Source organism: Physeter macrocephalus, chromosome 7, assembly GCF_002837175.3.
Source record: "Physeter macrocephalus isolate SW-GA chromosome 7, ASM283717v5, whole genome shotgun sequence".
In the NCBI taxonomy this organism is placed as follows: domain Eukaryota; kingdom Metazoa; phylum Chordata; class Mammalia; order Artiodactyla; family Physeteridae; genus Physeter; species Physeter macrocephalus.
The window spans coordinates 131090032-131117407 of record NC_041220.1 but is presented as its reverse complement, the minus strand read 5'-3'; the positions used below and the strand labels follow the sequence as shown (position 1 = coordinate 131117407).

At 35.4% G+C, this 27376-nt stretch overlaps 1 protein-coding gene across 1 annotated transcript in view; it reads right to left on the bottom strand.

Moving 5' to 3' along the window:
- Positions 1-4199: 4199 nt before the first annotated feature.
- The window catches only part of HSPA4L (heat shock protein family A (Hsp70) member 4 like), a 52924-nt gene continuing 29747 nt past the window's right edge, over positions 4200-27376 (bottom strand). The window contains exons 13-19 of the mRNA XM_007113501.4: positions 21997-22095; positions 19928-20065; positions 15931-16056; positions 15524-15631; positions 13012-13131; positions 8681-8842; positions 4200-5693 (exon numbers count right to left, since the gene is read on the bottom strand). Of these exons, the coding sequence (XP_007113563.1) occupies positions 5502-5693; positions 8681-8842; positions 13012-13131; positions 15524-15631; positions 15931-16056; positions 19928-20065; positions 21997-22095 (945 nt within the window). The 3' untranslated portion in view covers positions 4200-5501. The remainder of the gene's footprint in view (positions 5694-8680; positions 8843-13011; positions 13132-15523; positions 15632-15930; positions 16057-19927; positions 20066-21996; positions 22096-27376) is intronic.

Below are 27376 nucleotides of genomic sequence, written 5' to 3'. Positions count from 1 at the left end.
TGTCTGCTTATTGAAACTAAGGGTCTGTTATATGCAGTTTATAGACACATCACACTTGATTATGATTTTCTGCATTGCACTGGTCACTCTGTGCTAAAAACAAACTGGGAAATTGAGAAATCAAATGCAGTAGTTTTCTTTAAAAAAAAAAAAAATTAGCTAGTAGGTACTAAACTGCCAGAAGGTATTTTATACTAATGACTGGAGTCGGAGTCACTATGTGTATAAATTATTTTAATAATGGTTGGAGAAAGGAAAAATGACTTGGATGCCATATTAGTACTAAACAATTCAGTAACTTCATTAAAAATTTGCTTCTGTATTAAACAACAATGGCTTCATCCTGCCAAATATAACATTTTTTACTTTCAATGTGAGTCTCCTTCCAAGACACTAAGCCATAAAACTATTATTTCAGGGGAAGAAACCACAACACTTTAAAGTTTCCTTTGCTTAGCGCTCCATTTCTAATTACATTTTTACATCTACATTCTGGGTGGATCCATATGATTTCAAGAGCATGTTAACTCAAGGTCTTGGAAGCAAAAATTTTAGAAAATTAAGAAATTCTGAAAGAAAACAAGGAGGATGCACAACACATGTATGTAATCAGAAAGCAGCAAAGAATTGAAGTTGTCTGATCTTTAACAACTATTTTGAATTTCGGACCCTTTTTGTTACATTGATATCTGGATTAAAAACGAGGGACGCTGGTTACTTAATACACAGTACTCACAAAATTGACCTCTTTTGATCTAGAACTACTTAAAAGTATTCAAAGGCCAGAATATGAAAAATCTATTAAGCTGCTATTAAATTTTAGAGAAATTACATATGGAAACTTATAACATGGCTTTTCAAGTATAAATTTAAGAGTCAAAAAATTCTTAACAGTAAGATTTGGTTTTAAAGTAAAAAGAATACAGGTAATAAAATTTGCTATCAAAGTGATCGTAAAAGTATTTTTTTAAATCCATGAAATAAAAGACTTAAAGAATAATCCAAAATAAAACAAAATATAATTGAGAGAAATATAATGATTATTTAAGAGTCCAGAACTGAGAGATAAAACAAGATAACAGGAAAGACTAAGATAATTTCCATTTATAGTGTATATACTATAATGCAATTAAACTATCTAAACCATGTTGAAGTTCACTAATCTCTTTATAGGATGGTTAATCAATACACTTCCCTAATACTCCATGTGACCTAGAACATGACAGTAAATTAGAGATTCCAAAGCAAAGATCATTACCATTTATTTTTGTTGTTGTTGATATGGATTTTGACCTGCCTGACAGACTAAGTCAAATGTTCATGATTCAATTAGTAGTTTTCTTTCTTTGACTTGAAAGCTCCAAGTTATTTAATAATGTATTTTAACAGACATGCCTTTTCTTTTAATGCTTACTCCAACAATATGCTAGAGGTACCCCTAGAGATCTGGAAGGTGAAAGAGCCATTACCACCTATAGGTACTGACTACTGCCATAGACACTTAGGGGTTTTTCTTCTAAGCAGTTTGTTAATATTCTAAAAATTCCAGGTACCCTGTTATTGTATGAAACAATTACCCTTGAATTTAACAAGGGAAAAAAAACGTAGACATCTGGCTATGTTATAAACCCAGAGCTGTTTGGTTAGGAAACATGAGTATATGGAAGAATATTAATTTTAGTTTATTGCGTATTAGAGATGTGAAAGTAAAATAACTAAAGCTTTTGTTGTTTTGGTTAAAGACCTGGTCTTGATCTGCATTAAATCTTATTACTTTTTATCAAAAGATTATGTGCTTCCTGGAAGTTGTTTTAAAATTATACTTTGGCTTAACCTTGACAAAAAAAAAAGTAATTTTAAAACTGTTTTCTCTTTTTTGATCAAAAAGTCTGTCTCTTCTGAAATTGACTAAGAAGATTAGTTTGGTAAATGACTGATAGTTATAAAACATACTCTAGTTAAGAGGATAATAAAACATTAGAATCAGACTTTATAAGCATCCCTACACCTGTGTCATTTGAAAAGTCATCAGTGGCTGACTTTAATCAATGCCATCAGATTTTAAGTACTGATGTATCAATACAATTAGATATGCCTCTCATTAAGTTTTACAGAATCCACTATCACAAAACCAAATTCCACTTAAAAGTTCTGAAGTCTAACCACAAAATAACATCTACTTTAGAACTGAAGTTTTTTTGTTGTCAGATTCTAAAAGTTGAGAAAGATGAAGTTATATTTTTCTATCACTTCTAAATCTATGATATGTAAAGTTAATGCCAAGACTTTAATTGTTGTGGACTACCAAATATCAGCTATTAAAAACAAAACAGAAAATCCTAATGGGAATGTTTGTAGGCTTAGTATTACAATTCAAATTTATGAAAACGGAGGGATGGTTAAATCTGTTTTGGGTCAACTGATCACTGTATTCAAATGTCTATTATCTTTAAATATAATCTTTCAAAACAGTTGAAGCTGTGCTTATTTGGATAAACTGTTTTAACATATCACTTTATTATACTGATAACTGATCCCCCAAATTCACTTTAAAGACTTCTAGCTAGGAAATATAAGTATACTAAAAATTGACCCCCCAAAGTCTAAGAAATCTTTATTTCTTCTTAATTAAAGTCTAATTTTTACCTTTTTAAAATTGAGATTATCTGTTATTCCAATAGCCTGATTCTTTGGTGTGCTGTTTGTATCAATAGTTGTTTTAAAACTTAAGTATTCTGTATATTGCTAAGGAATTAAAACATCACAGACTTTCTTTTATTATTTAGCGATCTTTGTTTTTAAAATCACCATGTGATTGGCTATCAGGAGTTGATTTCTAAAACCAAATAATTTATACTTTTCCAGAGTCAGTGTATTAGATTAATACATTAATCATTTTCCTATTAATCCTATTAATCATTTCCTACATACTTAGTTCTTATTTGCTTACTGCAGGAAAACATCCTATTTTGCAATGTATTTTTTTAAATAACTTCTAAAATAGTGGCTTTTTATTTTGAAAAAAGTCTTAATTTTTCATCTAAGCACTGCATATTTCATACAGATTAAAATTAAACTGAACCCATGCCTTCTACCCACAACTATATTAAGGAGAACATTTTCTCTTTTATTACTGTATTCAATAAATAATTATAAGGTTAAGGGCTTTTGAAAATCATTTAAGTTGAATAAATGGATAGGAAAAGTATACATATTATCTTTGGATATATTTAACTTATTAAATGAAGTGTTACATAACTGCAGGAATTGGAATAATTCTGACTAAAACACAGAACTATATAAACTGACTTACGGAACTGGAAAATGTCAGGATGTACTGCACAATTCAGATGCAGAAAGGTTTGTTCCCATATATTCCCAATTAGTTTTGGAGGTACAGCTCCTAACAAAGTGGGTGGAGATTTTCTTAAGAAAAAGCTGTGAACCCCCTATGTGTACTGTTATATATTTCCTTTCATAACTTTTATGCTCTTACTGAAGTGAACCTATATATTCAACATACAAACGAAAAGTAACAAACATGCTTTTAAAAAAATGTATTTCATCATTACTAATGGATATAATTACTTCATTAGTTTGAAAACATTAAAAAATATATTGCGTCTATATGATTTTTTTTTTTTTTTTTTTTTGCGGTACGCGGGCCTCTCACTGTTGTGGCCTCTCCTGTTGCGGAGCACAGGCTCCGGACGCACAGGCTCAGCGGCCATGGCCCACGGGCCCAGCCGCTCTGCGGCACGTGGGATCCTCCCGGACCGGGGCACGAACCCGTGTACCCTGCATCGGCAGGCGGGACTCCCAACCACCGCACCACCAGGGAAGCCCACGTCTATATGATTTTTTAATGCAAAAAAGGGACATCTCCCTCAAAAAGGATGAATAAAAATCCCTGCAAAATGCACTGCTCCATACTTTCCTTTCAGTGCAGACTACATTGTAGAAACAGAATCTCTCTTAGAGAACTAGTTGTGAGAAGTAACGACTATCCCTAAAGATATTAAACTCTCAATTTTTATTACTTAAGAAAAATCCATATTAATTTTTTAAATTCTTAATATAAAGATGATGTAGCTTTGGGGAAAACTGAGCCTTTCAAAATTTTAGCCTACGTCAATCTAGTTGATTGGCATTAAGAACACAAGTGCCCATGCATTGTCTATGCTTCTTTTTCTTGTAGGTTGAAAAGTCATTTCATTCTGCTCCCATATCAAGCAAGCTTCTGCACAGAACTGAACAGTGTGAACAAGTCTGGTGATGAAGCACAGATTAAGTCTTTAAAATATCTTAATTTCACAGCCCCTCAACCCATATAATTTATATATGAAGCACCAAAACTGGAGCCAAGGTCTGAACAGGTAACGTAACAGCAGGAACTATAATTTAATCACATCATATCATATTACACTGTGTAACATTCTATATTTTGCCTGTTGATTTGTAACACAGTTAAGTTTATTACAAGCAGTATTTCCTAAGACCTATGGTATAAGTGCTTCTTTTCAAGTATTACTGCTTATTTAGTGTTTTTATGTTAACATTAAGTAAATCAGTGATACATGTATATAATGCAGTACACATTGTGCCGTTTCTCCCTGCCCTCTGTTAACATATTAACAAAATCAATTAAGAAGACCAAAACAACTATTAAAACTAAAACAAGGTCATCAACATCACAGATGCATGTCTGAGTAGGTCAACAGCATTTCCCCCTTAACATGAAGGTATTTTCATCAAAAATGCTTCATTTTGGGGCCAGCATCACTTTAGCAGCAGCTGCTCTTCAGGACAAGTAGATCAGAAGTTTCAAGTGCTAGACACTGAATTACTCTGAGAAACATCAATCCACATGACTAATGAAAAGGAGCTAATGCTGGTGTCACCTTAACATAAAATTGTGCGTTTTCCCTTTCAATGTGTGATTTAGTTCATTTATACAATGAAAACAAAGTTTTGAAGTTCTCATGGCACACCAACGAGATGGACTAATTTGTCAAGGAACCTCTTATTTGTTTTAATATTTAAATTATAACAATACCATAACTAGAAAAAGGTCAGTGACTTGGTGGCTTTAAACCACATCAATTTCAATATTTGTTTTTCAAAATAATGATGCAATTAGATCTATGCTTCTGCAACAATAGCACAATACAGTATCCTTTCCTGAATAAAGGAGCTGAGGTTTATCCAAGTAGAAGCTTTAAATAAGGTTGCCAACTACTTATCAAATCTTGCATGTTTGACATAAAATATATTAGGAAAGCTTAAACTGACTTGTTAATGTATACTCAGCTAAAGCTTCACATTAAGCAGCAATGGAAATGAACAGAGGTGCACTCAATACAAAACATTTTTCAAAACTACTCCAACAAACAAATGACAAAAAGTGGTTAAGAACAACTAAACATCTGTTGTGTGTACCAGATGTAAAAGAAGAAGAATGGACCCTGTGGTTACTTGCACTGTTTGAATTACGTTAAGACTTAGTCCACTTCCATCTCTCCAGAAGATTTAGTATGCTGTGTGCTGTCTTTTGTTGTATCTGGTTTAGTTTCAGTCTCACTCTGTCCATCCACTGGTCCGTTGTGTTCACTATTAGCTTTTGCCTTGTCTTCAGCAACCTCTACTTTCGGTTTGGGCTTATAAATGATGGGGTTACAGAAATGATCCAGTTCCTAAAGACATGAAGAAAATTGATTATATTAAAAATATTATGTAACAAGTTACCATTAACATTCTAAAGTCCACATTAACTTTCTAAATTTCCACATAATTCCACATTCCTGAATAGCTGTTGGCTCAGCTAGATAACCAACTAATTCTTAAACTACCTTATGAAGGATTTACCTTCTCGGCTAGTGTTTGTCAGGGGTGATAAGAAACTATTCAGTCTTTAATAATACATTCTGTATTTACCGTTCCTAAATTTTCTTCCTCATAACTTGAATACAGTTTATTTTGGCAGGAATAGTTTTTATTTATTTTTTTGGCTGCACTGCGCAGCATGCGACATCTTAGCTCCCCAACCAGGGATTGAACCTGGGCTCTTGGCAGTGAGAGCGCATAGTCCTCACCACTGGTCCTCCAGGGAATTCCCAGGAATAAATTTTAATTCATTCCTTTAAATTATGCCGAGAGCTCTCTTATGAAAATTACATCACATAATACCTATTGCATAAATGAAAGTTTCTCAACATTTACATAAAAACAATTTTAATAAATGGAATTATATAAATATACACACTAACTTTATTTACTTTCTGAAAACAGCTCAGTAGCCTTTTCTGTTGAAGGAAAAATAAGCCATGAAAGTAAATTCAACTTCATAATTTAAAAGAGATATATTTTCCTATCCTTGCTTTTTCTACACAGAAATAAAAGAAGACCATTTCAGATAAAGCTACTGAAACACTTTCTTTCAAGACCAGTGTCACAGATATTGGGATAGGGACAGAAACATAGAAAGTAACATCCTTGGGGAGTGTTTTAGTGCAAACTGTTCTTATCACACCCTGCATCTCATCTGATTAGGAGTAAATTACCATAGATTCTTTGCCAAACTTTCTCAAAAGGAAAATACTCTTTAATTGTTTTATGATTTAAAAAAATACCCATTTTGGTACAGGAAAAGTTGCTCAACATCACTAATCATCAGAAAAATGCAAATCAAAATCACGACGACATAATCTCACACCTGTCAGAATGACTATCATCAAAAAGAATACAAATAACAAATTTTGGCAAGGACATGGAGAAAAGGGGAACCCTAGGTACACATTTGGTAGAAATGTAAATTGGTACAGCCATTATAGAAAACAGTATGGAGGTTCCTCAAAAAGCTAAAAATAGAATTACCATATGATCCAGCAATTCTACTTCTGGGTAAATATCCAGAAAAAATGAAAATACTAATTTGAAAAGATACATGCACCCCATTGTTCCTAGCAGCATTATTTACAATAGCCAAGATACAGAAGCAACCTAAGTGTCCATCAACAGATGACTGGACAAAGAAGATGTGGCACGTATATACAATGGAATATTACTACTCAGCCATAAAAACAGAATGACAATTTGCCACTTGCAACAACATGGAGGGTATTATGCTTACAGAGAAAGACAAATACTGTATGTTATTACTTACACGTGGAATTTTAAAAATAAAGCAAATGAGTGACTATAAGGAAAAAGAAATAGATTCACAGATATAAACAAACTAGAGGTTACCAGTGGGGAGAGGGAACTGGGGAGGGGAAAGATAGGGGTAGAGGATTAAGAGGTACAAACTAATATGTATAAAATAAATAAGCTACAAGGATATATTGTACAACATAGGGAATACAGCCAATATTTTATAACTTTGAAGTATAATCTATAAAAACATTAATCACTGTGTGTACACTTGAAACTAACCTTGTAAGTCAAATATACTCCAATAAAAAACACCCTAAAACCTGTTTTTGTTTTAAAAATGAATCAAATACCTACAGACATACTGAACTAGATTAAAAAGAATCACCTGAAATTCCATCTCCTATAGATTAACATAACCTTTTGGTGAACATCCTAGATGTATGTCCATGCACACACACATCTCCAAACATACAATCTATGAACATGCTAATTGATACAGTGAGATTGGAGAATCTAAATAAAATTATCTTTCCTTTTTCACTCAACAATATGTTGTATAAATCTATATATCTAAACAGATTTACCTCTGATATCTTAAATACTATATTTAATTGTTGAAATGTGTTGTAATATTGAAATATGCATCAATTTATTTATCTAGTTTCTTACTGATAGGTATTTAGGTTGTTGCCAGTTTTCTGCTATCATAAGCAAGGGTATTTATCTGCATATACTTATGCAACAGTCAAAATAAGATGAATTCCTAGAATTGTGATTTCTGCATTAAAGGGTAAACTCATTTAAATTTCTATACATATTCTGAAATGATGTCCCAGAAAAATGGTAACAAATTTAACCAAGTTGCTCAGGAAGAGCATCCATTTCTTCACACCCTTGGCAATTATGGCAAAGATTGTGAATGTAAACACAACCAAATCAGAGAGAAGAGATTTGCATTTCTTAGATTAGTAATGAAGATGAACACCTTTTCATATGTTTATTGGATATGTATTTCTTTGTCAGTTGTTTTACCAATATCTTTACTCATTTTTCTACTTAGATGCTGATCTTTATTATCAAGTTTGTCCCCATGTTTTTCATAGTGCTTTCTATAACCTTTGACATTTTCAGTAATGTTTTTTAAACTGGAAAGTTTATCTCATAAATAAGATTTTACCATGGAATTTTATACATTTCAAACTATGTCAAAGACAAACATATATTGCAGTTTTACAATGGAGGGTCAGAAGTATTATACAGCCTAGAAAAATCAGACATATTTGGAGTTGTCACATTGCTTTACTTCATTCTGTATTACACTTAAAATCTAAAAAACAGCTTTGTGTATATGACTAATTAAATCAAGGAACAGAGATGTCCCACCTAGAATGTTTCTTTTCCCAAAATTAAAGATTAGCCTCAAATTCCTTTTTCTATATTCTTCTGCCAAGTTGATTATTTCTCAAAGTATGGCTCCCATTAAAAAAGTTTAGTGACTGAACCCATGAAAAAGTTTATAGTTTCTTACCTTTGACTTTGCGACTATTTCTGAAACTTTCACCACAGGATCTTGAGTGAGACTTAGTTTGTTCTGTGCATTCATCTTACTGTTCAGCCAACTCATGGCTTCACTGATATATTTTTCAACTTTTTCCATTTCAGCAGGATCCAAATGATCATATCTTTCATCCTATTAGGAAAAAAAAAACTTTACTTAATGTAACAGGTTTTTCAGTAAGCACCAATTTATTGATAATTTCTGCTTAAAAGAGTTAGACTCTTATTGAGTGTATACCTCACACATACCCATGTGAAGAAGCCATTTACAGACTGCACAGAACTGAAGAAACTGGGAGAAAGAAAAATCAGTATGGGGTTTTTAAAAGGAAAGGCCTTCTGAAGAAGTCAGGTTTGGAAAAGAATGGTGAAGAGTATTAGAGGAAAAAGTAGTACTTAGCCAAGAAAGAAGCTGCATGGACTTAAATTTGTCAGGGAGTAAAAAATAAGTTAAGCAGGCACATAGTAAGCTAGACAGAAAATTCTGTACAACAGAATATGTTTAAGTTGTTGACAAGAATTACTGGGTTGGCCAAAAAGTGCCTTTGGTTTTTAAGTAAAAATAAAAGACACATTTTCCATTTTCACCAAGAACTTCACTGAACAACGCATTCACCCTTTTGTTCCAATAACTTCTTCCATTTTTCAGGCGTCATAATTCCATCTTCCCAGAACTTTTTATCTTTTTGAGCAAAGAACTGTTCCAGGTGCCTTTTACAGTCTTCCAGGGAATTGAAATTTTTTCCATTAAGAGAATTTTGTAAAGACCAAAATAAGTGGAAATCCGAAGGTGCGATATCTGGTGAATATGGCAGATGAATCAGAACTTCCCAGCCAAGCTGTACAGTTTTTGCCTGGTCATCAAAGAAACACGTGGTTATCCTGATGGAAGATTATGCGTTTTCTGTAGACTAATTCTGGACGCTTTCCATTGAGTGCTGCTTTCAGTTGGTCTAACTGGGGGCAGTACCTGTTGGAATTAATCGTTTGGTTTTCCAGAAGGAGCTCATAATAGAGGACTCCCTCCCAGTCCCACCATATACGCAACATCACTTTCTTTGGATGAAGCCCGGCCTTTGGTGGTGGTGGTGGTGGTTCATTTCGCTTGCTCCACGATCTCCTCTGTTCCACATTATTGTACAGTATCCACTTTTCTTTGCCCCTCACAATTTGTTTTAAAAACAAAACGTTTTCATTACATTTAAGTAGAGAATCGCGTGCGGAAATATGGTCAAGAAGCTTTTTCTCGCTTAACCTATGTGGAAGCCAAACATCAAAGCGATTAACATAACCAAGCTGGTGCAAATGATTTTCAACACTTGATTTGTATATTTTGAGTATGTCGGCTACCTCCCGCACGGTATAACATTGATTGTTCTCAATTAATGTCTCGATTTGATCTCTGTCTACTTCAACTGGTCTCCCCAACTGTGGAGCATCATCCAGCGAGAAATGTCCATTATGAAACTTCACAAACCACTTTTGACATGTCTGTTCAGTCACAGCACCTTCTCCATACACTGCACAAATCTTTTTTTGTGTTTCAGTTGCGTTTTTACTTTGCTTGAAATAATAAAGCATAATATGCTGAAAATGTTTTTCTTCCATCTTCATTATCAAAATGGCTACACAAAAATTCACCAATTTTGATGTTGTTTTTAAAATGCACGCTGATATGACAGCTGTCAAAATACAATCTAATAAAATTGTTTTGAATGAAGTTTAAGACAACTAAGCGCTACTAGAGCCATCTTACAGAAAAAACCGAATGAACCTTTTGGCCAACCCAATACATAATAAAATTTTGTCTGAAAGAGACAACTGCAGCTGTCACATGTAGGCAACGATCTAAGATGTCATGATTTAGACTGGCAGTCTCAAAACCAGAAAGAAATGACAATGCAACATATAGAAAGAGGATCTCCTCCCCATTCATCCCTCTATCTGCCTGCTTTTAAAATAATCGCTAGCCTGAACCTCTTCCCTGAACTCCCTACTCTATATCCAACTTCCAACTTGAATTCTTATTTGTTAGGTTTGAAACGACTTACCTATGTTTCAAACTCATGATTACCTCCCCACCTACTCTTCCAAGTTCTCCCATCTCAGTAAATGGCAACTTCACCCTTGCAGGCCAAAAATCCTTGGAGTCATTTGACTCCTCTTTCTGTTATATGTACATAAAATCTATCATTGAATCTTATTAGCTCTGCCTTCAAAATATATGCAGCAGAAATCCAACCACTTCTTCCCCCTCCATTCTCCGGGTTCAGGGCTCCGTCACTTCTCGCTTGTATTATTCTAATGTTTTAACTAGTCTCTCTGCTTCCGTAGCCTTTAAAAGATAAGTCAAAATTTAAAATTTTATGCTCAAAAGCCTCCAGTGGATTCCTATCTCAGTGTAAAAGCCAAACTTTTATAATGGCCCACTAGGCCCTTCATGATCTGGCAACTGATAATCCCACCCCGCACTGTTCTGAGCCACACTGGCTTCCTTACTGTTACTCCAACACATTCTCCCCTTTGCAACTGCTATTCCCCCTTTGTTAAGGACATTCTTTTAATAGTTATCATACATCTTGAATCCTCACCTCCTTTAATTCTCCCCTCACATGATGTCATCTTATTAGTCTGCCTTTCTGACAAATCTCCTCCACCTATGGCAGTCCCTTACTTTTCCCATAGCCCTTTATCACCATCTGACTACTGCATAGTAACTCATTTATTGTCTATCTCTTCCCACTGAAGCATATTAGAAACAAGTTCAGTGTTTTGTTTGATGCTGTAGTTCCAGCACCTTGAAGAGAGCCTGGAACGTAGTGACTCAAAATTCTCGAGCGTAAGTGAAATCTTGCCTTGCTTTGAATAATATTTTAAACCTGCATCCTCAAGAAGACTGCTACAGCCTGGCGAACACTAGGTTATAGTAGTTGTATACAGATCTTCCAATACCAGACGTGAAATATTCTTGGTGTTTTTGTCTGCTTGTTCCTTCTTACTTTTCCATTATCCTTACATTCTATTTGTACTTATATAAACATTGACATTGGCAGGCACATTCACAATCAGTACCTGGATTATTCTTTTAGGTTGGCTGGATTGCACTATTTTACAGAATTTACAAATCTTTTATTTCTAAAATAAGTAATCACCCTCCACATTGTGTAGTGAAAAGCAGTATAGTTGTTAATGGTCTGTATGTTTCAGATTGCTTAGGTTTTATCCTGACTGCATCTCTTAAACTACCTGTGTAATCCTTGACAAGTTTGGTTAAGCACTGCAATTCTCTTACATAATACATTCTTGTGAGAATAAAGTGAGATAATTCATGCAAAGTGCCTAAAATTTAATAAGTGCTTGATAAATATAAGCTATGATAACACCCTGCCTAAATCTTTCTGGTGCTGGCCTCTCCAGCCCGCTGATGCAATTTTAACATCAGTGGTAAGTAAAACCTGGGGGAATTATAGTGAATATCTGTTTAAAACAGGAGTCAGCAAACTTGTCCTGCAGGCCAAATCCAACCTGCTGAATTTTTAAATAAAGTTATCTTGGAACACAGCCATGCCCATTCGTTTACACATTGTGTGTTTGCTCTTGCACTACAATGGCAAAGTTGGGTAGCTGTATAGAGATGTTAGGCCTACAGAGCCTAAAATATTTATTATTTGTTCATTTAAAGAAAAAGTCCGCTAACCTCTGATTTAGAGGGAAAAAATCATCAGCTTAATTTTGTCAAATCTTACTGTTACATCCAAATGGAGATATTATCTATATAACTAAATATTTGAGGCTGAAAAACAGTGGAAAGGTTAAGGGTAGTAAGATAGATTTGGGCACATATATAAAACAGTAGATGATACGGGAGTTACAGATGACTGAAAGACTGGAAGACAAAGTGCAACCAAAAGAAAAAGAGGCCAAGGGACAAAATGAATGCTAGCAGAGTCCAGTTTCAAAGAGGCCTGTAAATTTAAAAAGGTCCAAAAAAACCTTTTGCACTGTAATGAAACCCCTAAGAAGAAAACAGTGAATTTGGTCACTGGATTAATTTATAATATAGTTTTAGGGAATTTTAAAAGATTAAAACCACATATCTGCACTGTATTTGAAATTATCAGTATCCTTTACTGATAACTTTACAATAAAGAAAAAAAGTTTTAAGTTTGGTGCACAATGTCTCTCGAATTTGGTAGCAACAACTGCTATAGCTTTGTAGTTGAGAATTTTTAGATTTACCCCACCCTCTCTGCGTAATACACACATTACCATCATCACCAGTTTACTTTATGAATTCAATACCTTGTTTCTATATGCTTCTATAACTTTCATGACAAGTTGGATCTTTTTTCCCAAGTCGTTTAAAGCTTTTGGTCTCTCTTCATGTTCCACGTACCTCATTTGAATAGGCTGGCCATATTTCTGTTAACATAAGTTTTTTAAAAAGAAAAAGTTATTAACAGAAAACTTTTATTGGGCCCTTACAGAATGATGAATAGGAAAGTGAGCTGGTCAGATTAAAATATGTTCCCTCTTGTTTTCCTACGTGGAGATGAATTCCAGTGGTTATTTGCTCACTGAATCCTACACAGGAATGCCTATCTTCTCTCATTCATTAAGATTACCTCTTGATTCCTCTCAAATCCAAAGAAAAACTTTAATTACTTTAAAGTTACGTGTTAAAAGTCTATAAAACCATTAAGAAAACCATAAGGACTATATACTGCGTGCAGAATTCATGTATTTGAAACTTGGTTTCAAATATTTATAATGCATGTAACTCTCTAAAAGCAACATGATTACTGGGATTTCCTGATATTTAATACCTACTGAATATTATTTGTTATATTTATTCATTAGATTAAGATATGTATTTTAAGTATAGTGCTTAAAAACAAAAAAACCCATTCAGCCCCTTGCCCCAGGTGCCTGGTAGGAGGGAGCTTCTAAATTTTAAAACAGCCTCCTATAACTTTGAGGAGGGGAATGCATTAGAAAAACAAATATTTTCTTTCAAATCCTTTACATATTTAAATAAAAATCAGCTTATTTTAGAGCAATTTTAGGTTTTCAGAAAAGTTACAAAGGAAACAACAAAGAGCCAAGCACCTTTTCTCTAATGTTAACATCTTATACCATCGTGGTACATTTGTCAAAACTAAGAAACCAACACTGGTGTATTACTGTTAACTGAACTCCAGATTATGTGGATTTCATCTTTTTCTGTTCCAGGATACCATATTGCATTTAGTCTCTTTACACATTATACTTTTTATTGTTAATGTTTTTGAAAGCATTTTTAATTCCTAAAAGCCATCTCAAAAAAACAGTAAAGCCTGTGACATCTATAACATTCATTTCTATGGTTACTTGTATATTTGAAGCGAAATAATCCATTCTGGGAGCTGCTGGGCTTTTCAGTTATTTCTTTTAGCCTCAGCTGCCTGGTTTGCTCATCCAGCCCCAAGTATATATATTTTAGGGAGATGGGGAGTAAAAACCATGAAGATAAAATACAGTAAAGCTAGTTTTGCGTTCATAAGCTTAGGTTTTCAAGTTGTTTTTTAATTATTCCCTTTGAAAGTAATTTATTGGCATGAAGGTAATTTTTGCAAGGTATTAACTTCTTTTGCTTTTAAGTTAAGTAACTTCTTTTGCACACACCGCCCCGGCCAATCCCTAAAGGGCTTCCTTTTCCCATATGCTAGAAGTCCTTATTAATGTCATCACTTAGCATCTTTGTATCCACTTGCTACTCAAAGAATGGTTCAGGGACCAGCAGCATCAGAATCTCCCAGAAGCTTATTTAAAAGTGCAGAATCGGGCTTCCCTGGTGGCACAGTGGTTGAGAGTCCGCCTGCCGATGCAGGGGACACGGGTTCATGCCCCGGTCCAGGAAGATCCCACATGCTGTGGAGCGGCTGGGCCCGTGAGCCATGGCCGCTGAACCTGCGCGTCCGGAGCCTGTGCTCCGCAACGGGAGAGGCCACAGCAATGAGAAGCCCGCGTACCGCAAAAAAAAAAAAAAAAAAAAATGTGCAGAATCATAGGCCCAACTCAGATATACTGAACCATAATTTGCTTTTCAGTAAGGGCCCCGGGTAATTCATGTGCACATTAAAGCATTATGATTCACACTAAGGAAAGACTAAAATTTCCTGTCATCCTTCCAATCTGAACTTCTAATCTTTTAAAGCATTTTTTTTCTGTGTGGTGGGGGGCGCTGGGTAGCAAGCAGGAGGAAAAGAGTAATAGTGGTCTTTTCTTAAAGTCAGACCACTGACCTAGTAGAAAAAGGGCAGCTGGTGGACACATCTCCTTATTTCTTTGTAAAAGGACACTGAAGAGCAGGGGTACTATTTCTGAAGTTCTTTGCTGGCCTGGTGTCCCACTAATTGCCCATTAGTTACAATGTGAAAATACGAAAGGGCAGTGTATTACTCCTCAAACTCAGAGCAGTCAAGGGGGAAAGAAGCAGAGCAAGGGTAATGGATAAGGGGTCAGGTTGACAAATCACTTCTTAATGACATCTCAGAAACATATGGCTTGTTTGAAAGTAATATTAACACTCTGGTCATCTGCTAAATTTTTATATCTGAGTATCATGATAGACAAATATGATTATACATTATTTAATTTCAGTTATCATGTAGCATTACTCACCTCTCAAATTCAGAGAACACTTCCTCTTACACATACCTGCCTTAGTAATTTCTTATATATTCATTAAACACATACACTGCGCTCTTACATCATAATTTTTAGGACAACTTAATGTTCTGTTCAACACTAACATGGACTTTAAAAAGTTTACCTTTAGTTCTTGAAGCTTATCCACATAAATCTGTTTAGCTTGGTCCTCTCCTTCTTCATAAAGCCAATTTTCTGTGTCTTCCAATATTGCAGACAGTTTTCTCAAGTCCTAGTTATACATTCAAGAGATACTGATTGAAAATGCTCTCCTTAGAAATAAAAGTCATCAAGGAAGGACAAAATGTTTTTCAAGTGTAAAAAATTATTTTTTTCTGACTTTTTATTTATAAACATCTTTCTCACCAGCCTTCTGTAATTTGGAAAAATAACAAAGAACCATTCCTAAATGTGCTCAAAAAGATTGACAACAATAACACATTTGGTACATTTATTTACATAATTCGTTATTAGCATTCTCAAGCAAACATTTAAATAGTTCTCATAAAAAACTACAAAATTTAGACTTACTTCTTGAGTGATGAATTTTGTATAGACAGTGCCAAGCTTGTCCCTAAAATCATATACATATTCTTCAACAGCATTCTTCGCATCATTTCTTTCTTTCTCTAATTTATCCTGCATTATCATCTTCCCCTATTCAAAAAGTTTCAGATTAGCTGCCATGAAAACACTAGGGAAAATACAAACCAAAACTGCAATGAAATACCACTTCACACCTACTAGGATGACTATAATCAAAGAAATGGAACATAAGTGTTGGTGATGATTTGGAGAATTTGAAACCCTTGTACGTTGCTGTTGGGAATGTAAAATACTGCAGCTTAGGGAAAAAACAGTTTGGTGGCTCCTAAAGAAGCTAAACAAAGAATTACAATATGGGGCTTCCCTGGTGGCATAGTGGTTGCGAGTCTGCCTGCCAATGCAGGGGACACGGGTCCAATCCCTGGTCTGGGAAGATCCTACACGCTGCAGAGCAGCTGGGCCCATGTGCCACAACTACTGGGCCTGCGCTCTAGAGCCCCTGTGCCACAACTACTGAGTCCGTGTGCCACAACTGCTGAAGCCCGCGCACCTGGAGCCCATGCTCCACAGAAGAAGCAGCCACTGCAGTGAGGGGCCCCCACTCACCGCAACTGGAGAAGGCCCGCGCGCAGCAACAAAGACCCAACACAGCCAAAAATAAATAATAAATAAATAAATTCTTAAAAAAAAAAAAAAAGAATTACACTATGACCCAGCAATTTCACTCCTAGGTGTATAACCAAAAACTGAAAGCAGGAAATCAAACAGTTATTTGTATGCCAATGTTCACTGCAGCATTATTCACAATAGCCAAAAGGTGGAAACAACTCACTTGATCTGTAACAGATGAATGGATAAATAAAATGTATATATACAAAATGGAATATTACTCTACTATAAAAAGAAAGAAAGTTCTGATACATGTTACAAAGTGGATAAACCTTGAAAACATTATGCTAAGTGAAATAAGCCAGACAGAAAAGGACAAATATTCGGGCTTCCCTGGTGGCGCAGTGGTTGTGAGTCCGCCTGCCGATGCAGGGGACACGGGTTCGTGCCCCGGTCCGGGAAGATCCCACATGCCGCGGAGCGCCTGGGCCCATGAGCCGTGGCCACTGGGCCTGCTCATCTGGAGCCTGTGCTCCGCAACGGGGAAGGCCACAACAGTGAGAGGCCCGCGTACCACAAAAAAAAAAAAAAAAAAAAAAAAAAAAAAAAAAAAAAAAAAAAAAAGGACAAATATTCTATGATTACATTATATGAGTTATCTACCAAATTCATAGAGACAGAAAGTATCGATAGATTGGTTTACTGGGGGTTGGGGGAAGGGAGGAATGAGAGTTATTACTTAATGGTTACAGTTTCGGTTTGGGGTGATGAAAAGGTTTTGGAAAAGATATGGCAATGGTGGGACTCCCCTGGTGGTCCAGTGGTAAAGAATCTGCCTTAGAATGCAGGGGACGCAGGTTCGTCCCCTGGTCAGGGAACTAAGATCCCATGTGCCACAACTATTGAGCTTGCGTGCCTCAACTACAGCCTGCATGCCGCAAACTACAGAGCCCACGCACTCTGGAACCCACGCGCCACAACTACAGAGCCCACGCACCACAACTAGAGAAGAGAAAACCCACACACCACAACTAGAGCGAAGCCCGCGTGCTGCAACGAAAGATCCTGCATGCCTCAATGAAGATCCTGTGTGCCACAACTAAGACCCAATGCAGCCAAAAATAAATAAAATAAATGAAAAATAGATAAATCTTTAAAAAAGATAGTGGCAATGGTTATATAACTGTGAATGTAATTAATGTCACTGAATTGCTGTACACTTAAAAATGGTCAAAATGGCAAATTTCACGTTATATAAATTTTACCACAATTAAAAAAATTAATAATGTAATACCAAAAGCCACGGAACTGTACACTTTAAATTGGTGAATTTTATATGGTATGTGAATTATAAAAAAACCATAGACTATGTCATTGTACATATTGGTGTTCAAATCCCAGGTTTCCCACTTACTACCTTTGAAATTGCAGCAAAGTCACCTAACCTAAGCCTCAGTTTTCTTATCCTAGAGCGCTTACTTCTATCTGTCTCGTATGGCTGTTAATAAGATTGACATAATTCACATAAAATATTTAGTACAGAGCCTGACACATAACTGGTACTGAATAAATGTTGGCTTTGGTAAGTGACACAATATAGTGGTTGTGATCTTGAGCTTTGGAGACAGACTACCTGGCTCCAAAACAAAAGGTTACTCTCTGAACTTTGGTGATTCAGTCTACCTCTGCCTGCTTCCTCGTCTATTAACTGTAGATCTCTAACAGTACTTACACTTCATAGGTTTGAGGATTAAATAAGATATCAAAATATTTAAAGATGTTAGCAAAAATCATTATTGTCAAATAAAAAGCAAAGAAAGAATCTGAAGACTAATAAAAAACAATTTGTACTTTAACAAAAACATAGTATTTTAAACATAATACTACAATGCACTGATATTTGTGAATTTAAAATAGTGAGACAGGAAATCTAAAAAAGAGTGGATATATGTATAGGTATAACTGATTCACTTTGCTGTACAGCAGAAACTAACACAACATTGTAAAGTAACTATATTCCAATTTGAAAAAAAAATACTGAGACATGGACTTCCCTGGTGGCACAGTGGTTAAGAATCCACCTGCCAATGCAGGGGACACAGGTTCAATCCGTGTTCTGGGAAGATCTCACAGGCCCCAGAGCAACTAAGCCCGTGTGCCACAACTACTGAGCCTGTGCTCCAGAGCCCGTGAGCCACAACTACTGAGCCCGCATGCTGCAACTAGTGAAGCCTGTGCACCTAGAGCCCATGCTCCACAACGAGAAGCCACCACTATGAGAAGCCCGCGCGCCGCAATGAAGAGTAGCCCCCGCTCACCGCAGCAACGAAGACCCAACGCAGCCAAAAATAAATAAATAAAATAATTTTATTTTAAAATAATAAAAAAAATAGTGGGCCATTTAAAAATTTAAGAAAAAAAGCTTATACACAAAATTTATCATTAGCTGCACTTCCCCACAATTCATTCCTTTGAGAAAATTAGTCTCAAATCATACAAATTCAGAATTATTTAGGATCTCTAGAAATGCTTGCTTCACATAAAGTGTAGCCTTTAATAATTAATGAATAGGTGATATACTTAGGTACTCGAAAGAGCAGCATTGTAAAGTCAAAAATCTCTTGAGGGGGCTTCCCTGGTGGTGCAGTGGCTGGGAGTCCGCCTGCCGATGCAAGGCCCGCGTACCGCAAAAAAAAAAAAAAAAAAAAAAAAAAAAAATTTCTTGAGGAAATTCCCAGAATAACATGCAGCAATTGGAGAATATGTGGCACTTCAAAGAAAAATGACCTTCTTTAATGCCAGTCAAGCCTGTAGAAATTAGTAACTACCACTTAAATGTAAATTTTAATATAAAAAAATTACTTTTTACACACAACTATTGGTAAAGAAACCAAACTCTTCCTCAAGAGACTGTAAAATGAAACATGTAAATATGTAAAGAAAATTTCAAGAATGACAACAGATTCTAAAAAGTATTAAATGGAAGTTAGAAAACATTCTGAATTGAACCTTAATCTTTAAGGACAACACATTAGAAGAGGGGAGCTGGTAATACTTTCCTATACAATGTCTGCTGGGTGTGCTACTGTTAAGACACAATAAAAGGGGGTAAGAATTACTAGTATTGGAAAGGCCTTTCTCTATAGTGGAGACAATCCATGTTCTTCATGTAACTAAGGTGAAAGTTACACTGTACATGACACAAATAAATACAGCTCAGCATTTTGTCCAAAATAAAGTAGTTCAATAATCTATTTAATAATTCCTTATGAGTTATAGCCTAGTTCCACAAATTTGAGGGATAATCATTTACTTCTACAAAAATTTCAGAACACACTACCACCTATTTCAACATCAATTCTGATTTATATACCTCATTTTCAATATAGATGTTGAGAAGATCTTGGCCCAGTTGCCTACACAGGCTACTCTGGATAGGTAGATCAATACTCTTGACTCTTCCTTTTTTAATGGTCTGGTTTAATCGCTCTTGTTTATCTGAGGGTACAGACTGCAAAAGAAATGCAAGAAAAGTGTAAATTTCTAAAACTAGCTTAAAAATATATTTAAGAGACTGATTTCTGATGAAACAGAGTAAAATCAAACAAAACCATTATCTATACTTTAATTAAAAACATTATTTTAATATTGATAGTATTTTACACCCTGTATACCCTAAATCTTTCTACATAAAAAATATTGTGCTGGAAATGCAAATTAAAACCACAATGAGGGCTTCCCTGGTGGCACAGTGGTTAAGAATCCGCCTGCCAATGCAGGGGACACGGGTTCGAGCCCCGGTCCAGGAAGATTCCACATGCAGCAGAGCAACTAAGCCTGTATGCCACAACTACTGAGCCTGCACTCTAGAGCCCGCATGCCACAACTATTGAAGCCCACGTGCCTAGAGCCCGTGCTCCGCAGCAAGAGAAGCCACCACGATGAGAAGCCCACGCACCGCAACGAAGACCCAACCCAGCCAAAAATAAATAAAATAAAAACCACAATGAGATGCCATTTCATACCCACTAGGATGACTCTAATAAAAAAAGAAAAGAGGAAGAGTTGGTGAGGATATAAATGGGAACCCTCATACATTTTTGACAACGTAGTAAAATATTGCAGCCATTTTGGAAAACAGTTGGGCAGTTCCTCAAATTGTTAAACACAGAGAAACCATATAACCCAGCAATTCCATTCCTAGGTACACGCCCAAGAAAAATGAAAATATCCATCCACACAAAACCTGTATATGATTGTTCATAATAGCATTATTCATAATAGTCAAAAAGTAGAAACAATCTAAGTGTCCATCAGCTGATGAATGAATACATGTGGTATGCATCCGTATGATACAATATTACTCAGCCATAAAAGGGAATGAAGTACTGATATATCCTACAACCTGGATGAACCTTGAAAACATGCTTAGTGAAAGAAGCCAGTCATTAAAGGACTACATATTGTACCACTGTATTTATATGAAATGTCCAGAACAGGCAAGTCAATGAGACCAAAAGATTAGTGGGTGCCTAGAGCTGGCAGGGGGAGGGTTGGGAGGAAAATAAAGAGTTACTGCTAATGGGTACAGGGCTTCTTTTTGGAGTGATGAAAATGTTGTAAAATTGTGATAATGATTGCATAACTCTGTGAGTATATTAAAAACCTTTGAATTGTACTTTTAAATGGGAGAATTGCATGGTATGTAAATTATATCTCAATAGAGCTGTTGAATAATTAAAGGCAAACACATTGAATAAAATAAAAAATTTAGAAAAATGGGTTTCAGGTTTTATATTACTTGAGCAACTAGGATTTATAACTGAATGTTTATAGCCTTTGGAAAAAACCTATACAGCTAACCATCACAGATTAAATTCTGTTCAGGTTAGAAAAATCTGTCAAAGATGATAGTTTAGAGCTGTAGCCACATTCATCTGGGTGACTGGGGCAGGGTGTCTCTCCCTTCTCTTCTATCAGCAATCATTTTCTTAATAAAATAATGACTCTTAATAATAGAGTCATTTATCCTTTAAAATTTTACTTCCAAAAATATTATTTTGCACAAAAAAATGCTTTATGATATGCAGCAAAATGCTTAGAGTGGTTCATATTCAGATGCAGCATTATTGCTAATTTAAGTTTTCTTCATTTGTCCTATTCCAGTTTCTATTTTCTGAGATTACATGATTTTTCATGAGAAAAATAATTAATTAAAAACATCTTTTTTTCCTGCCAAAAAAATAATTTGACTCATATTAGAGTTCATTCTTTTAAAAATCTTCTATAGTGAATCACTGAAGTGTATTTATTCTGGTTATATACTTTCATAATACGAGATTTAAAACACCAGGTGTATTAAAAGCATGCATTACACAGCAAATGCATTAACTCAAAATATCAATCTCAGAAAGACACAACCACAGTAATAGTATAACAAACCTTTGTTTTGGTTCCTGTATGATCAATTTCTTCTTCTGGAGTGTGTTCAGCTTGACATTTTTGATGACCCTCTTCTTCCTGGTCAACCTGCATTTTATCCTGCAAAGAAAATATGTAATTGACAATATCTGTAGTCTTTTTCTTTCTTTCTTTTTTCTATTTGTTTGGTAATGAACAGCATCTTAGAGTTCAAGCCTGTTTTCAAATATGTGAACGCAGTGAAGTAGAAGCTGTTTTTGAGAGTAACTATAAATAACTAGATTAACAGGTAGTAAGTAAAATGAAAAGATCTATTTGATGCTATGTGAATAAATCTTGTTTCATTCACCTGTGGCCAAATAACTGCAAAATAAATGGAAAATTGTTCTCAAGTCAAATTCACAAACCAAGATTCACAAAAAAAGAGAACATTAAACTTGACATGAAAAATGTTTATAAAGAACTTAATGTGGGAAAATAAAGAGAAAAAGATACAAAATTTAAGTATTACACATAAATTCAATTATATTTTTTAAACGTAGGAAAATACTCAAACGAAATGTATCAAAACTGTCAAAGTAGATGTCTCTGAACTATTACAATGTAAACGTTTAATATTTTTTTAATGTCTAAAGGACAAATTTTCAACCCATAAGATTGCCAAGATGGACTCTCCACTTGGCAATCAGTCACAAGTATTAAGTTTTTCTGGTCTTTCTTAATCTTACCCACCACCATCCTCCTAAAAGGAGAAAGCTTGGAATTCAGGAATCAGGATAATTTAGGTCTTCATATATATATAGAGAGAGAGAGAGAGTTAAGTATACATATAATGTCCAGAAGGCTATCTTGAATAAATGCTTATTTGTGCCAAAGAGAAAAACAAGTTAGAAGATAATTTACACCACTGTTCTTCGTAGTTTAAAAGGTCAGCTACTGAAATTCCACCCCCCATCCTCCCTGCCCTACCACCTTCCAACTCTACAATTTCCCCAACCCTATGATGGAAAAGAGGTGGAAAATATGTTATAGTGGTGAGTTGGGGTAATGCAGAAAGACACAAATACATTAATATGTATTTGTGAAATACATATTAATGTATGTAAGAAAACAATGCTGCCAATTAAGGCCAAAATACTTTATCACTTAGCATTTTTATTTTATACTTATTGAAAGAGCTCTTCTATTGTGTATATATTCATATCTCTAAAAGAAATAAACCAAATAATATGGTTAAGGTATTTCTAAAACTACTTCACATTAAGAATCCAACTCTTCTAAATCACTTAATTCAGTTGTTGATGTCTGAATTTTTCTACACAATATTGTTTTCTGTGCCATCAAGAGCATTAGTGACTCAGCCATTTGTTTAAAAATTGCTCCAGTATGGTCTCTAATGTTTTCTTATAAGCCACTGACACCTCTTCTACAAGTTTTTTTTTTTTTGGCTGCACCATGTGGCAGGCGGGATCTTAGTTCCCCGACCAGGGATTGAATCCGTGCCCCCTGCAGTGGAGTCTTAACCACTGGACCACCAAAGGAAGTCCCCTATTCTACAAGTTTTATGATGTTTTTTTCTCTGTCTTACCAGAAGGAGTCAATAGATTATTTTCGGACAACAACCAGGACTGATATTCCTTCCTTGAATGGTCCTTAAACAATCTGTTTAATGTCAAGGGGTTGCAATTGCCTACTCATGCCATTAGGAGTAACAACCAAGTTCACACATGTACGGACAGATGATGAGAACTTCTCATGATTACTGCCATAGGCAACAGTGAATATAAGATATTATCATTTGCACGACCCATCCCAATTTCAGATATATTAAGTGGAAAACTGTACATCTTACAATTGATATGAGAGTAATGTGTTAGTCTTTTAAAATAATTTTAAGAAGGTTCATAGGAATATTATCACTAGTGGGTAAGTTAATGGACATGCCTCTAGACTTTGGCTTCTCTAATTGATTTTAAACTCCACGAGGGCTGAGACTGTCTTTCTATTCACTGCTATATCCAAACACACAATTTAGGTACTTCTAGTTATTTGCTGAATAAATGAAAAAGCACTTAAGAATAAAATCCAGAATAATTATCTAATCTGTCCCTTGACCTACCTTCTCAATTTCTTTTTTTTTGTCACTCTCCCCTTTTCTATATTTTATATTATCAGCTACCTTAGTATCTGTAACAATAAAAAAGGGTATCCTGCCGTCAGGGCCTTTGTTATTCTCTCTGTCTGGACAACTACCTACCTGCTCCTTACTCTCAAACTGCCTTTTCATCTTTCACGCTAGCTTTCCTTTTCCTTCCTCACAGGTGGCTTTCCTCATCACTTAATTTCCACTACGCATCCCCTGCTGTTAATTTCCTTTATATTTATATGGTATCTTGTTGCTTCTTGCCTATCCTCTTCCATTAGAATGTAAGTTACAGATGGGTGGGGACCTTCTTTATCTTGCTTATTACCACTGTATCCTCAGTGCCTAGAAGAACAGTACCTGGTACATATAAGTAATCAGATATTTTGAATTAAAAAATAGATAAAAAGATAAACAACCCAAACTGTCAACAACTGGGGAATAAATTGTGGTACATTAGTACAATAAATAGTCTCTTTGATCCTTCACTGTGCCATGAAGCCTAAGTTATAATACCTTCCTAATATGTACAGATATTAATAAATACCTAGAAGAAAAGTGTCCATTTTCTGAGACATACTGTATTGAAGAAAAGTTGGCAATCTATGTTATTATGGTTTTTCAGGAAAACCGAAGCCATCTTAATTTTTAATGAAAAAATGAGGCCCATAAAATAATTTCTCATAAATTGACTCTCATGCAAAGAAAGAAAAAAACAAAGAACTCCTACTGTTGCTCACTGATATATGTCTGGGTTTCATCGACCTCAGAGCCAGCAATGTCAGCAACTAGGGAACAGTAAAAAGAACTTATGATCCTCTTACCTTCTGCTGTAAAGCTTAAAACAATTAGCTTCCAGAGTCTACTTTGAATTTGTTCACATTTTGGGAGGGGGGAAGGGAGAGACTGCTTTATAATGGTATTTAATAAGCTTTTAAACGTCTGGATACAGAATTAAAGAGAAAAGTCCTAGAGAGAACCATTAAGCAATACAGTACACAGGATGTTTTCTACACAGTAGGGTACTCAACATCACCCCTTATGTTAAAAGCAACGATAAGGAAATAAGTTACGTTATTAGCAAGAATAAGGAAATAAACTACAATTTATTCAACACCTATTGTATCAACTAAGGTAGGGATTTAAAAGGAGATTAATATATGTGAATGTGCTCACCAACAATGCTAAGTATATGATCTATAACATTAGTTACCTTTTTTTTGGCTCTTGATTACATAAAGTATAAAAGAAATACTCAGGAACATCTCACTTAAGAAGAAGAAATACCTTATATGGAACACCAACTCCCTGGGTTCTAGTAAGCCGAAAACACTCTTGTAAGCAAATCAATCTCTGAATGGCCAAAGCAGATGTTATAAATTCATACATTTTATTCACAAGGGAGTTTTTTAAGTCCACATTCAAGAGATCATCCTAAAGGACTGGCTAACTGGATTTCAAGCCCACAGACAAACAGAAGCAGCAAATAAGAAATGCCAGGAGAGGTAGAAAATGGGTGCCATACTCTCCTTGTTTTTAGTGCCCAGGATTCACTAACGTTACACAGAGAAAACTAAAGGTCTAAAACATTACACAGAGACTTGGAAGAAAAAGAGGTGAAGAAAGTGAAATAGCTTTAAAAGAACTCACTCTAAAAGGCACTGTTGGCGGGAATGTAAATTGATACAGCCACTATGGAGAACAGTATGGAGGTTCTTTAAAAAGCTAAAAACAGAACTACCATATGACCCAGCAATCCCACTACTGGGCATATACCCTGAGAAGACCATAATTCAGAAAGAGTCATGTACCACAATGTTCATTGCACCTCTATTTACAACAGCCAGGACATGGAAGTAACCTAAGTGTCCATTGACAGATGAATGGATAAAGAAAATGCAGCACATATATACAATGGAATATTACTCAGCCATAAAAAGAAATGAAATTGAGTTATCTGTAGTGAGGTGGATGGACCTAGAGTCTGCCATACAGAGTGAAGTAAGTCAGAAGGAGGAAAACAAATACCATGTACTAACAAATATATAAGGAATCTAAAAAAAAAAGAATGGTTCTGAAGAACCGAGGGGCAGGACAGGAATAAAGATGCAGATGTAGAGAATGGACTTGAGCACACGGGGAGGGGGAAGGGTAAGCTGGGACGAAGTGAAAGAGTGGCATGGACTTATATATACTACCAAATGTAAAATAGATAGCTAGTGGGATGCAGCCGCATAGCACAGGGAGATCAGCTCAGCGCTTTATGACCACCTAGAGGGGTGGGATATGGAGGGTGGGAGGGAGATGCAAGAGGGAGGAGATATGAGGATATATGTGTATGTATAGCTGATTCACCTTGTTATAACGCAGAAACTAACACACCATTGTAAAGCAATTATACTCCAATAAAGATGTTAAAAACAAAATAAAAGGCATACACAGAATGCTTTCAATTTTATCAAAAAATAAATCTTAAATGGATTAAATGTCTACCATACATTGTTGTGAACTACAATTAAGAAAATTAACTTTTCACCTATTACTCTTATGTTTATTTATGAAAAATTGACTGTATCTTCACTAACATAGTAGGACAGTATTTCCTTCTCCTCAATTCAAGGAAGGGAGGATGTAATAGGAAAATAACACACAGGAAGAAGAATGAAAGAAAATGCCATGGTCCTTAAATGAAGTACTTTAAAGAGTAGTGGTAGAATTCTGATCAATCTGGAAGAAAAGATTTTATAGTAACTGTTAGTTAAAACAGACAAAAAGACAACTTTCATGAAAGGGAGAAACTGTCTTGAAATTTAAAATCTTAAAATCCATTCTTAACATGGAGAAATATATGAAAAATCTAGGGCAGACCTCCAATTATGATTTGAAAAAAATCCAACAAAAGCCATTAAAATAACTTACAAATAGTATACACAAAAAGACGAAAACTTTATGTAATGGAATATAATAACTTTCTCCTAAGCTTCCTTCATTCATAGTATGCCAAGAGTAAATACAATGTTAGAGTCATATAACTCTTTCATAAAGAAACTGTCAAAAATCTGTTTTAGGGCTTCCCTGGGGGCACAGTGGTTGAGAGTCCGCCTGCCGATGCAGGGGACACGGGTTTGTGCCCCGGTCTGGGAAGATCCCACATGCCGCCTAGCGGCTGGGCCCGTGAGCCATGGCCGCTGAGCCTGCGTGTCCGGAGCCTGTGCTCCGCAACGGGAGAGGCCACAACAGTGAGAGGCCCGCGTACCA